Below are 15,091 nucleotides of genomic sequence, written 5' to 3'. Positions count from 1 at the left end.
ACATGACAAGTCGAACAAAATGAAACAAACGAATAATCCATTAAGTATATCACACAAAAGTTAAGAAATACAGAGACGACAGCCACCACCCAAAGATAGCAAAACGCGGAGTGAGTAGCTGTTTAACGGCACAAACATACGCCGCAAACGGCGCAGTCAAGACGAACACAACGTTCTTGAAACACTAATACGCAACAAAAGGCGAGTGCCACAACAGCTAAAAGTAAGCAAAAGAAATTGTTCATAAATTACATCCGCCAATAACATTCACAAAACTACCAACAGAAATTAACAAGTGCGAGGCCTGAAAAAGCTGTTGGAAGAGCCACAGGAAGAGCCACAGGAAGAGCCTGGTGATGACTGCCAAGACCGTCAAGCAGAGCCGTCTGCATCACTCCAGTAGGCAGACTCAGAAATCTCCCTGTCCGGCAGACTCAGGAATCTCCCTGTCCGGCAGAAGGAATTTAACTTTTAACGGTTAAATCATGCATTGATAAGTCATAAGTGTCTAGTTCAAGTAATTTAAAAAGAAATGGCAAGAACATAAAAAAGAAACCTGGTGTAAGTAATTTAAAAAGAAACGGCAAGAATTAAAAACACTAGACCAAGTAATTTAGAAAGAAACGGCATTATCATGTGTTTATTTTACTATTTTAGTTTAGGTTTTCAATTCGATCGTCAAGATTATTACAAGAAAAAAGTTAAGGACAAAGACGGCGGTTACCAACATAAACAGTCAATATACAAAGACGAGAACGGCCACGACTCCACGAGACTTGGCAGAAACTAGACTGGTAATTTTCGGAACAGGTCGGGTCGGACTAGCGGGTCGGGCCCAAGTTGATCAGCTCTAGGAGAAACACAATAGACTTGGCACTCGAGTTATTGATCAGTGCACTACAAGATATTGTATTATTAACGACGGAAAATCCCGTCGCGAAAGGCCAATAATTGTTGATTAACGACGGGATTTCCTGCCGTGGACCCGTCATAAAAAGGGCCGTCGTTAATAGAAAATCCCGTCGTAAATCCGTCGTAAAAGACATTTGCGACGGTTATTCCCGTCATTGTTTGGTTGTTAGCCCCGTCGCAAAAGGCTTTTGCAACGGGATTTTTGACCCGTCGTAATTAGGTTGTCGTTGAAGATACAAATTTTTGTAGTGGTGGTAAAGATTGAAAATCTGTATAAGGTCGATTATTTTAGGTAATCATGGAAGTATGAATTTTTTACAACTTTTTAATTACCAAAATACAATAGATTATTTAATCACCAAAAGACTAAATAATTGGGAATCGAAATCGATTGTGACTCAATTCATAGAATCGAGATCTGATGAGAGTAATTTCGTAAAATAAGAACAAAGAACTAATTTAAGCCCTTACATGGTTACATAGAAAAAAATATATATTATTTTTATTATTTCTGTAATTTGTCTATTTAATAATATCAATATCATATTACCGTCAAAAATAAATAAATCATATTACCTATAATGACGGATGACCCGAGATATAGTCTGGACAGTATTTTTTATTGCTTTCGTTCCTAAATAATAGTTGTTGATTTCTTTGCGAGAGATAACATGTTCCAACTTTACGACATTGACTTTGTTTTTTCGGCCTTTGACCATCACGTGCAGGTCATATGTTATCATACTTTGGATGTTTTCACCCTTTTTCCTCCAATTCCTACACATAAATATGAGTATCAAAAACAAACCAAAACAAAAATCCCCTCTATTTCTTCACCCCAAATCCAGAATATCGAAAAATAAATAAACTCTTCATCCTAAATTGATCACATGCAAGGTCAAAAGATGGATTTTTTTTCTCTAATCAATCATTCCCCATCAGAATTCGAGTGTGTTCATCCACAATTTGGTAAGATTGGTGTTGTAATTTTATGAAATTTTTATGTTGGAAAATTAGGGGTTTAATCTTTATATTCAATTTTGTTTTTCGATAGTCTCGTTTGGGGATAAAAAATAGAGGGATTTTTTGTTTTTTTTGTTTTTTTAAGTCTTTTCTATTTATGAGTAGGACTTGGAGGAAAAGGGGTGAAAATAGCAAAAAATGATAACATGTGACTTGCACGTGATGGTCAAAGGCCGGAAATCAAAGTCAATGCCAAAAAGTGGGAACGGGCCGGTTGTCTTTCGTAAAGAAATTTTAGTGTAAGGTATGACTTTGCCAGAAACTTTTATGTCTTTTCTCGCAAATTTTGAGCTATAAAAAGTCATTTTTGGCAAATTTGCCATCTTTAAATGTACTTAATTTGTTCTAGGTACATTCAGGTGAACTGTTTTTTGGTGTTACCACCTCGTTCATAGGGTTAATCCGGATTCGAGACGTGTTATGGGTGGGTAGGTTCCAGTCCCCTCCTAATTATTGTTAAGGGATCGAACACGCGATCCACCCTACCAAATCCAGCCCCAATCACTAAGACGCTACTGAACCAACATGCAATTAGTACATCCAGGTGAACTGTAACTTTGTAAGATATATTTTGTAAGATAATAGTTCGATTGTACGTACGGAGTAGAATAGTTCGTATGTTATACTTCCTATGTTCTTTTTAAAATGACACAATTATTTAGGCACGTTTGCCAATGCACGATTTCAAACATAAATATATCTTCTATTATGGAAGAAAAAAATTACAAAAAGTTGATATTTAAATAATATTTATTGAGACGAATCTAATAAGACCACACACGACTATGTTTTTTCTTATGTATAAATCACAAAAGGAAGTTAAAGTAACTTGTGAGAATAGCGTCAAAAATCCAACAGTTTCATATAAATAAGAACAGAGAAAGTATAAAGAAACTTTTTGGCTCCAAATCTCCAATAGTGTCAAAGGGTTAAGGGCTACATGGTAATTGCATTGAACCCTTTTTTTTAATTATTATTATTATTATTATTATTTTATTTATTTTCTTACGTACGTCTCTAAGCATACTCCAAAGGGGAATTGATTTACGACCAATTGTGGGTGATCCATTGTTGTTATTCTACTTGAGGACAAGACAAAGGCACATGAAGGGAGGATGAGCTAACTTGGCTACTGGAGCTGATTAAGTAATGTAATACTACCTCCGTTCCTAAATGATCTTTACGGTTACTATTTGCACGGTAATTAAGGAATTTTGGTGAACATGTGATGGTGGGGTAACAAATGAAAAATGAGTGGCTATAAATTGTCAAACAATGTGAGTGGGTGGAAACTAATATTAAAGTATTGTGAGTGGGTAAATTATGATGGGTCAAGTAAGAGTAAAAATGGAATAAAGTAGGAGTGTAAAGAACTTTCAGGAACGGACTAAAACGGAAAGCGTAAAGAACTTTTTGGAACGGAGGTAGTATATACTTTCTCCGTTTTTTTTTACTTGCACTATTTGATGTTTTATGCTTGCGAATGTAAATTTTTAGCCACTAATTAATATATCTAATATATATTAGTTAAAATTATAAAAAGTTGATATTTGAAAATATATATTAATATCGAGACGAATCTAACAAGATAAACATAACTATATAATTCATTATATTATAAATCACTAATAAAAGAGAGTACATGAATAGTGTAAAATTGCAATTGGTATAAGTAGAAAAAAATCGGGAGAAGTATAAAAAATATCTATACTACCTTTGTTTTAAAAAATGTTAATATTTGACATTTTCACACTTATCAATGTAAAGTTTAAGCATTACTCCTTATTATCTCTAATTATGTACTTCTAAAAGTTGATTTTGAGAATGTTTAACGCTCATGCCAAGCCATTTAGCCAATTGGAGTGAAGATAGTTATAACACAAATTCTTATTTACAATGGGTGTACGATAAATATTGTACACCAAAGTAAAAGTTAACCCAAAATGCTTAAAAGTTAAGCTTATATATGTAAAAGTTATCTATTTTTAAGTGATAAATTTTTTCATTTTAGTAAAACTTATTTCTTCAAAATCACTAATAATGTATAAAATTAATCATTTAACCATTTAAAATATTTATCTATCAATTTTTTTTACTAATATAAAAGTTAATCAAAACTAGGTTAAAGTTACAAAGAAAATGGTTAAAGTTATCTTGGTGTACAATAAATTTATTGTACACCTTGTGCGCACAAGACCTTTTGTAGTTATAAACTTATAATTTGTCAAGGACAAACAAAACCTTTGTAGTAAATAGAATCTTTCTTCCTAATATCCATATTAAACTAAAATTTGAATTATACTGAAAATTACATGACCTTATCTTGACTGAAATTAAAATTGAACCTACATATTAAAAAATTTAATATGAGTATGTAATATTGATTGATATAGACCAAATCAAACATGACTTGAAGACTTGTAACCAAATTGTAGACTCATCACTTGAATATAACTTTAACGTGATCCAATAATTTGAAAGATCAATTTGCCACCTCTAAATTTCCCTTCCCTTTATTTTTCAATTTCCACCTTAATATGAAAGAAGAGTATGAAGTGTTGTAATGATTGTTGTGCAACACTTTCAAGAGATTGATATTTAATTCTTATCTCCCTTACTTTGTTGACGTGTTTTAATTTTGATACTTCGTACAATATAGACGACATAACCTATAAGAACAAAAACAAAATTAAGTGTATAGTTAAAACGACACGACAGTAAAATAAAAGAAGTTCTTACGCGCATTTGAACTATAAGACCCGAACAAAATGTTGTTATTAGCCAAACACAATTGTTAGATTGCATGCATAAACATACGATAATTAAATTAAATATTGAGTGAAAAATAGGAACTTTTTTTGGTACGTGTGGTGCAAATAAACCATAAAGGCAATATAAACTACAAAGAGAAGAGGAAAATTCGTACAAAATCTCTCAATTTTAACCACTAGACTAATAGAGGATCGGAATATTCCGCACCTCATTGGCAAAAGATCGAAATGTAAGTTAAAGGTAAAAAAAAATTGATTGATTAGGATGTACATAGTTCAAAGTACTCCCTCCGTCCCTTAATACTCGACCTGGTTTGACTTTTTACGCTATTCACTTAATTTATTTTGACCCTATTTTATTTCTAGTATATGAAAACAAATGTTAGTATACAATATATTGTTGGCTTTATCTTAATATATATTTTTAAAATATTAATATTTTTATAAGTTTTTATAATATGCAATTAAAAAAATTGGTTGTCAAAATTGTGCATTAGCAAATGTGTTCAGTCAAAACAGGTCAAATATTAAGTGACGGATGGAATACTAAACAAGGTAGCTCCAAACTTACTTTTTACAAAAAAAATTCTGTATATAAAATTTTTGTATACAACAACAGTTCAAAAAATGCCTTTTAATAATTACTTCTAATTTATCTTTAAAATTATTACATTTCTTGAACTCATTTATTGATCATGATATAGTGTGAAAATGACAAGATGGTCCTTGTTTTTGTTTTTTTCATTGTCTCATAGTGATGCCCCTCTCCCTTTCACTTCTTGTCCTCTCTAGCTAAGTAACACCTTACCGCCAAAAACCCATTACAACTTTGGTTTCACAATTCACCTCCCACTTCCTCTTATTACTTTTTTCTCTCTATATATACTTCACTCATATTCCATCATTTAATTCATACTCATATAATATTCCTATGATTTTCATTCTTCTTAACAAACAAGTACAACATTTTTGTACCACTTTTCTGCCACTTCTTATTCTTCTACTACTACTACTACTACTACTACTACTACTACTACTTGAATTTCTATACTTTCCTATCATTCTACTACTTTCATCTCTTATTTACCATATTGCCACCAAAAACACAATGCCATCTAGGCCATCTCGAGTTGTTAAGGAACAACATCCCACAAAAAAAAGTTTCCTAGACTTGGAATCTTTAAATGAGTTGCCCGATTCATTTGCATGGGGTTCATTTGAAGATCCGTGTTCAATTGATAACCCGAGTGGTTATGGGCCTGATTCTGTACCCGTTATCAATCTTCAAGATCCGCAAGCCCAACAACTTGTTGGGCTTGCATGCAGATCATGGGGAGTCTTTCAAGTGACTAACCATGGAATACAAAAGAGTTTATTGGATGACATTGAAGCGGCCGGTAAAAGCCTTTTCGCTTTGCCGGTTAACCAAAAGCTCAAAGCGGCCCGTTCTTCCTGTGGTGTTACGGGTTATGGCCCCGCCCGGATCTCATCCTTCTTTCCCAAGAGGATGTGGTCCGAGGGGTTCACTATTTTGGGCTCTCCTCTTGACCATGCTCGTCAACTTTGGCCTAATGATTACAACAAATTCTGGTAGGTAACTAATTTGAGTTTTCCATGCAAACACATGCAACTAATTTAATCCTAAAAATTAAAGTTCCTAAAAACATGTGTTATGATAGATATCAACATCATCTATATATAAGTAATAAAGTTCTTAACTAAAATCAAGAGCCATAATCATGTAGTTAATCATTAATAGAAAGATCAAATCTTTTTTGTGGTAAGCAATGATATGTCGTGAGACAAAAGTTAACTATATGGTCCACTAATATAATTTCTTTTTTTTTAAGATTAATTATCCTTTTTATGTTTGATTTGGTGCTATATTTGGGACATGATTTATGTCTAATAATTTCTAACTTTATGTCTTGTCTTTTTTTTTAAATTTTCAGTGATATTATTGAGAAATATCAAAAGGAAATGAACCAATTAGCTAAGAAGCTTATGCAACTAATTGTTGGTTCATTGGGTATATCCAATCAAGATATTATGAATTGGGCTGATCTACTTGAAGGGGCAAATGGAGCCATGCAACTAAATTCTTACCCGATTTGTCCGGACCCAAACCGGGCTATGGGCTTGGCGGCCCACACGGACTCAACCCTCCTCACGATCCTCCACCAAAGCAATACGACGGGGCTCCAAGTGTTTAGAGAACGGTCCGGGTGGGTCACGGTCCCACCCATTTCGGGCGGGCTTGTTATAAACATAGGTGACCTATTGCACATTTTATCAAATGGGCGGTACCCGAGTGTTTATCACCGGGCCATGGTTAATCGGGTCCAACATCGTCTCTCGGTTGCCTATCTGTACGGGCCCGCTTCCGGGGTCCGGGTCCAACCCCTCCCAAAGCTCATTGATGCCACACATCCTCCTCTATATAGGCCGGTTACTTGGAGTGAATATCTAGGTATCAAGAGTGAGCATTTCACTAAAGCCCTCTCACTAATTCGGATTAATCATAACACTAATCCATCATTAACGGGTCTAATTGGAAATGATGAGCCAAAAAGCATTAATGTTGACTCGGATAAGACAATCCTTGCTGTATTTGGTTAATCACATAATGTTGGCTAAGTTAATTAGATTAAGATTAGTCATTTTGTTTCTAATGTAACCCTTTATGGGTTGTTGTTACTATTAGCATTATTTTTTGGTTTTTGATCATGAGATCCTTTTTTTCTTGTTTCAAGACTAAGTTGATCTTGAGTCATGATCTCGTTGATTTGCAATCAAGAATGTAAATTAGAAAATTTATAATGAAATAAATTGATGGAAAGTACTCCATAATTTACTTTTACTTTGTTAGGATCAGGATCCTACTTTGAATTGATGAGTTGAGTATGACCGGATAGTAGAAATTATATTTTAATTGCTATAATGCAATGTAAAATCATGCATTACTAATGTCCTTAATACTAAACTATATTTTTTGTTCGATAAGGTGGATATGTATATAGTTGCAAGTGCAATTGATACGATATGTACAAAGTTAAATTGTTGTAACTTCAAATCTTAATTACAATAATTACACGAATTTAGTTAATTTTTTCATTATTAGTAAAGTAACATACTACGTACATTTTAATGGCATGTAAATATGATTTATTTAGTAATTAAAATGTTAAAATAATTTAATATTTTGAAACCTTTATGTATGCTAGATTGGAACGAGTATAGTAAGATCGTAGGATCGTTTTAAGATCCTAACTATCTAAATTTTATCTTACGATCCCACCTAAAATTTGGATCGGCGAAATATTTTTAGATCTTAAAATCGTAGGATCGTAAGATCCGGATCGAGACTTCAAGAGTATAGTTGTCTCTTTCAAATTATGTTAGGTGTATTACTAACAAAGTGACAATTAAATCTGAATGAATAGATCACATTTCTTCTGTACATACTCCGAACACTAACTTGATAAATTAATACAAGATCATCTACATAAACCAACAAAATTAGCAAACATAGAAACAAAGCAAGTGTCATTAAATTTCTTTTCAGTTTTAATTTCAGATTTGAAAGAGATAAGACAGGGGAAATACATATTTGAATATTAAGCATAAAGACAAAATAATCCGACAAATTTGCAGACCCAGATTGTCAAGGAAGATCCCCAAGCCAAGGAATAGGACAATAATCAAGATTATAAAACAATGTTACTCCATAAAAAGATTTATTACTATCGTTTAATTAAAAATAATAATCCAAAAAATTCTTGGAAAAAAATGGATATTTTTTTTAGTGGCTTTGTTCAAATATAGCAAATCCCCACCCAATTGCAACGTACCATTCATGTTTTAACTTTCTATATTTGATTGTATCTAGTTTGGAAGTACAGTTGGATGAGTGGAAACTATGTTGCATGGAGAAGGATATTACACACATATACACAAAATAAATCTGAAATCTTATTTTTGTAAATTTTGTGGTTGTATTTGACATAAGGAGTATGTTGCATGGTGCATGTTAACCATCTATTGTCAAATACTATACTTTGAATGATGAAAAACGTAAATACAGAAAATTAGATTAGGACGAGATAATCTCTGTCCTTAGGATAATATTAGCCCACACTATATTGCTGATGAGATTCAAAGCTAATCTACCCCCAGGATTCCCTAATCAAATGAACGGATTACAGCAAGATCAGCCATTCTCATGAACATGTGTTATTAGAAATATGAATGAAAAAACGTAATTAACATGAACCTTCTGCCTTAGGTTAAATAGGAAAATAATATGGAAATTACAAAATAACCGCCTCTGATATTATCATATTAACTGAAATAATGAATTAATATTTTAATTAATTAAAATATTAATAGCCGCAAAAAGATTAATCGTTAACTAAACCCTTAAATAAACTGTGCGCGTGATTAATAATATATAGCCATATTATTAACCCATATAAAAGTGCTAAGTGCTAAGTCTTGATTAATAATATATAGCCATATTATTAACCCAATACTAGCAACCAAGCCCAATGCACCACTTGACCCAATGACTCAAGCCACAACATATTTAAGAAGTCAAGCACATCAGCACGTGGGTATATTTAAAGATATGCAAAAGTTCATATATATTCCATGTGAGGGAAAACTCCCACATAACAAAGTGAAGACTATTATATCTAACATCTATTGTCTGATGCAACTTGAGAAGCTTGGTTGGTTCAAGTGGTAAAGCCACACCTAGTCTAAAGATGGCATCGGGCCGGGCCGGGTGGGCTCGAGGCACGACACGACCATATCTCAACAGGAAAAAAAAACGTGACCCCAATTGGGCACAAAAAAGTCATTGGTTGTAAGATTGGCTCGGCCACAATTTATTTGGGAAAAGCCGCACGACTCTTCCCGACACGACTAAGCATGTTAAAATGTGAGTGAACTTTGAATTAGGCGCGAAAGCCTGTCGTGAGGGCACGTGGACTTGGGTCACGCATGTGCCGCCCTTCTGAATCTTTCGGCCCCGATACGATCCAACACGAAACAAGCGGATTTGGCGTGAGTTGGACCATTCAGATGCAGGCTTAACATGAAGCACCACCCATAACCATCTTTTACCCGATCTCAAGTATTTACGTTATTTTAGTTTGTAGCCGATAGATTTTCAGAAAGTTAAACTTTATTCCCGATAGATTTTCAGAAAGTTAAACTTTAGTCTCAATGAGTGCTCGTTAGAAAAATTAATTAAATTATCTTACACGCATAAACTAGAATTAAGGGAAAGTTTGTATTAAGTATGATTTTATGTGGGAAATTAGAATGTTTTTAGCTCTTATACTACGTAACTACTACTCTACTAGTAGTAGTTTGCAATTTCTCAATAATTAAAGACAATTCGATCAGCAAATGACCAAGCATGAAAGAAAAACAACGTCCAAGAACAAGGAAATATTTTTACCATGGAATCCAAGCATTGGGGTAAAACCCACAAATTGCATCATGCTTTCTTTTTTTTCTTTTTTTTTTTAAAGGGATGAAGAATATCATTATTAATCAGTCATACGATATCTTGCAGTAATCGAATGGACATGGATGATGACCGAGTAGAAGATAACCACCCTTATATATACCCCCTTAATATATAATCTCTATTAAACTCAACAATTTATCCCAAAATAATCACTTCTTTTGATAACAAAATCCATATTCTCAATTTTTACTTTTATTTTGTTAATAGATGAATTTTCCAACCTATGAAGATATTTAATTTTAGGTCCCTTCAATATATAATAGAAGTGCAATCTTTACTTAGTCATGTGAGCTTATTATGAAATTGGAAGTGATCGAATTTAAATCTTGAAATTTGAACCTACAAATTTGAACCAATTAGTTTTCAAAATCTTATTATCGGCAATTTATCAGCTTGTCGTTTTTGAATTTCTTCAAAGAATTATGGATAACCTTTTAATATATTTTCCCACAAGAGTCCAGTTGATCTGATAGTGAAATATCATTTGAATGTCACCCTATCTATATACTCCCTCTGGCCTCTACCCCTTATTATTTGTTCCCTTTAACTTTAATTTTACCCTCTTTAACATATGATCGATTTAAAACACAAATATCTCTAATTCTACTCGAGTAAAAAAATTCTAAAAAGTCGATATTCTAAACTATATATATATATATATATATATATATAGAGAGAGAGAGAGAATCGAGTTTAACAAAACGCCACATGAGATTAATTATTTCTTATAGTTTAATAAGAATTTATTTTAACCCAGAAAATACAATGGAGCAAACAATAAGAGACGAATGGAGTAATATAATTGCTTAGTATAACGCACTTTTAATCCTCAAGGCTGTCAATTTTATGGAAACAATATTTCACAACTATAACCAGGTGATTTTTATTGTCCAATAGACGTACTTCCCTTCTTTCAACCATAGCAAACAATAAATAGTAAAATAGATAGGTGTATATCTCCACCTTAAAAAAAAAAAAAAAAAAAAAAATCACCTCCAAAAGTTCAAATTAATACTACGTATCAAATTGTCGATGCATGACTGAATGACATGCATGCATTTCAATTGAATTTTAATATATAATTATATAAAAGGATTTTTTTTTGCTGAAAAGGACCTTTTATAAGCATTTCTTTGCGAGAAAGGACCTTTTATGTCAAAATTGATGAGATGGGACCAAAAACACAACTTTTTTTTGTCAAGTGGGACCTTTTGCCGGATTCTTGGAGTCAACTCTATTTTCAGGCATTGATTTCGACACGTGGCAACCGGTAACCGCCACGTGTCAAACTATTTAATAAAAAAAAAATTAAAATTTATTTTTTTCCCATGTCTGTTCCCTCCAAAACAACACATTTTACTGAATTTTTTTGACCTAAAAAAATAAAAACGCGATTCTCTCTCCTCTGCTCCTTCAACTTCTTCGTCCTCCTCCATTAATGCTGGGAAGGTGAACAATCATCAAATTCGCAATAAGTGCAACACATCCAACGTCACAGGTAATTATTTCACTCTCTCTCTGTAATTTCTCTCTCTCTCTTCTTTCCCCTGTCGTTTTCTTGCCAAGAATTGATTCCATTTGTACTAATATTCGTCCTTGCTGCAATTCCTGCAAAAATGGTGAAGAAGAGTCGTGGAAAAGGCAAAAAGAAGGACGAAAGCGAAAACGTCATATTTACTTAAAGGAGAATAATTAAACACAGGTCAGATTGCTTTCCCCAATTTTTATGCAATTTCGGAATTTTTAATTAAGTTAAGTGGAATGGAATCTGGGTTTTAGAATGATAATTAACTAATGCTTAATTAAATAATTAAATAATTATTATGAAAGTAGAGAGAAAGGGAGAGAGAGGAAGAGCGAAACTGTCAGTTATTCTCTTATTTCATTAGGCATACATAATATATACATATACATAGTATTATATAGGGGTAAGGGTATAATGGGCATCCACCATAATATATATTTTATAACACTCCCCCTTGGATGTCCATTATCCAAAACAATATAATGCCTTATAATGCGCATGAAATGCTGCCTCATTAAAAACCTTACCAGGAAAACCCAGTGGGAAAAACCATGGTTAAGGGAAAAAGAGTGCAGCGCGCATTTACTCCCCCTAATGACAACATCACTAAAGATCTTTGAGATGGCGCAAACCAATGAGGTGAATCAACTTTTTAAATGTAGCAGTAGGAAGCGCCTTAGTAAACAAATCTGCCAAATTTTCACTTGAACGAATCTGCAAGACATTTATATCGCCATTCTTCTGAAGTTCATGAGTGAAAAAGAATTTTGGTGATATGTGCTTTGTTCTATCACCTTTGATGTATCCTTCCTTGAGTTGTGCAATACATGCTGCATTATCTTCATATAAAATTGTTGGTGCCTCTTTCTCGGAGGATAAACCACAATCTTCTCTTATATGTTGAATCACAGACCGTAGCCATACACATTCACGACTAGCCTCATGAATTGCTAATATCTCAGAATGGTTAGAGGAAGTAGCTGCAATAGTTTGTTTCATAGAACGCCAAGAAATGGCAGTACCTCCACATGTGAACAGATATCCAGTTTGTGATCGGCCATTATGAGGATTAGATAAATATCCTGCATCTGCAAAACCAACTAAACCTTCTTTTGATAAATTAGGAAAGAACAAACCCATATCTTTTGTACCTTGTAGATAACGAAGTACATGTTTAATCCCATTCCAATGCCTACGGGTTGGGCATGAGCTAAACCTTGCTAACAAATTCACAGAAAATGATATGTCAGGTCTTGTATGACTAGCAAGATACATCAATGCTCCAATTGCACTTAAGTATGGTACTTCAGGACCAAGAATTTTTTCATTATTTTCCCGAGGACGGAAAGGGTCTTTATCCACTTCAAGTGATCTTACAACCATAGGGCTACTCAATGGATGTGCTTGATTCATAGAGAACCTTTTTAGCACCTTTTCTGTATATGTTGTTTGATGCACAAGGATTCCATTCTTTAGGTGCTCAATTTGTAACCCCAAACAAAATTTTGTCTTTCCAAGATCTTTCATTTCAAATTCTTTCTTTAAACATTCCACGGTCATGGAAATCTCTTCAGGAGTTCCAACAATATTTAGATCATCAACATACACTGCAATTATAACAAATCCTGATCCAAATCTCTTTATAAAAATACATGGGCTAATAGGATCATTCTTATAGCCTTCTTTCAATAAGTACTCACTAAGGCGATTATACCACATACGCCCAGATTGTTTCAATCCATATAGAGATCTATTCAATTTGATAGAGAAATGTTCTCGAGAACTTGATTTTGTTGCTTCTGGCAACTTAAATCCTTCTGGGAGTTTCATATAGATATCATTATCCAGTGGGCCATACAAATAAGATGTGACTACATCCATTAAGAGTAAGTCAAGTCCCTCTCTCATTGCCAGACTAATTATATATCTAAAAGTTGTTGCATCCACCACAGGAGAATATGTCTCCTCATAATCAATACCAGGTCCAATATCACCATTTTCATTTTTCTTTCGCACAAAGACCCATTTATGTCCCACTGGCTTTACATCTTCAGGTGTACGGACTACAGGTCCAAATACTTCTCTTTTTGCAAGAGATTTCAATTCTGATTCAATTGCTTCCTTCCACTTTGGCCAATCATCTCTATGTCTAAATTCTTCAATAGACTTTGGTTCATGATCCTCATCATCATCCACAACATTTAATGCTACATTGCATGCAAAAACATTATCGACGTCGATTTGATTTCGGTTCCATGTAATTCCAGACATGATATAATTTATTGAAATTTCTTCATTATCAGGTACCTGAATTTCATCTTCTATCATATCTAAAGTCTCTTCTGGAGATCCTTTAAAATTGATCGTATCCTCTATTGAACCATCATTAACCATTGCTCCTTTCCTTTTTCGAGGATTCTTGTCTTTGGAACCTATTGGTCTTCCACGCTTCTGGCGTGCCTTAGACTCATTAGCAACTTCATTTTGTCCTTCTGGGACCTCAATCTTAATTGGAGCATTCACAGCTGGTATATGTGACTTAGTCACTCTCTTTGGGTCAGTAAAAGCGTCTGGCAACTGATTTGCTAAACTTTGTAAATGAATTATCTTTTGAACTTCTAGTTCACATTGCTTAGTACGAGGATCAAAATGAGATAATGATAATTCATTCCAACTAATTTCTTTATCCAGCTGTTTGTTTTCTCCCCCTAAACCTGGAAAAACTGACTCATTAAAATGACAATCAGCAAAACGAGCCTTAAATAAATCCCCTGTAGTTGGCTCAAGATATTTGATTATTGATGGGGAATCAAATCCAACATATATTCCCAACCTCCTTTGAGGACCCATCTTGGAGCGACGTGGTGGAGCTATAGGGACATAAAATGCACATCCAAAAATTGTAAGATGGGATATATTTGGTTCCTGACCAAAAAACAATTGTGATGGGGAGAACTTATGATAATTTGTTGGCCTGATGCGAATTAATGCTGCTGCATGTAATATAGCATGTCCCCAAGCAGTAATTGGGAGTTTAGACTTCATTAGCAATGGTCTAGCAATCAACTGAATGCGTTTAATTAATGATTCAGCAAGACCGTTTTGTGTATGAACATGTGCTACAGGATGTTCAACATTTATCCCAATGGACATGCAATAATCATTGAAAGATTGTGAAGTAAATTCACCAGCATTATCAAGACGAATAGACTTGATAGGAGTATCCGGAAAATGTGCTCTTAATTTAATCAACTGAGCAAGTAATCTCGCAAACGCCAGGTTGCGAGATGATAACAAACATACATGTGACCATCTAGTCGA

The 15,091-nt window shown here is 33.7% G+C and overlaps 1 protein-coding gene and 1 long non-coding RNA gene across 2 annotated transcripts; both read left to right on the top strand.

The window, feature by feature from the left end:
- Positions 1 to 1,511: 1,511 nt before the first annotated feature.
- Positions 1,512 to 2,919, top strand: LOC130472282 (uncharacterized). Its single transcript, XR_008932335.1, has 3 exons — positions 1,512 to 1,881; positions 2,041 to 2,179; positions 2,285 to 2,919. It is a non-coding gene; the product is annotated as an uncharacterized lncRNA (long non-coding RNA).
- Positions 2,920 to 5,402: 2,483 nt separating this feature from the next.
- On the top strand, positions 5,403 to 7,566 carry LOC110787754 (gibberellin 3-beta-dioxygenase 1). The gene is given in 3 exon segments (XM_021992394.2): positions 5,403 to 5,498; positions 5,500 to 6,296; positions 6,659 to 7,566. Coding segments are annotated over 3 exon segments (1,545 nt in total). The 5' UTR covers positions 5,403 to 5,417; the 3' UTR covers positions 7,326 to 7,566.
- Positions 7,567 to 15,091: the final 7,525 nt, after the last annotated feature.

The sequence above is a fragment of the Spinacia oleracea genome, chromosome 4 (genome assembly GCF_020520425.1).
Source record: "Spinacia oleracea cultivar Varoflay chromosome 4, BTI_SOV_V1, whole genome shotgun sequence".
Lineage (NCBI taxonomy): Eukaryota > Viridiplantae > Streptophyta > Magnoliopsida > Caryophyllales > Amaranthaceae > Spinacia > Spinacia oleracea.
Note: the sequence above shows the minus strand (reverse complement) of the source record. Positions and strands in the feature narration are given on the sequence as shown.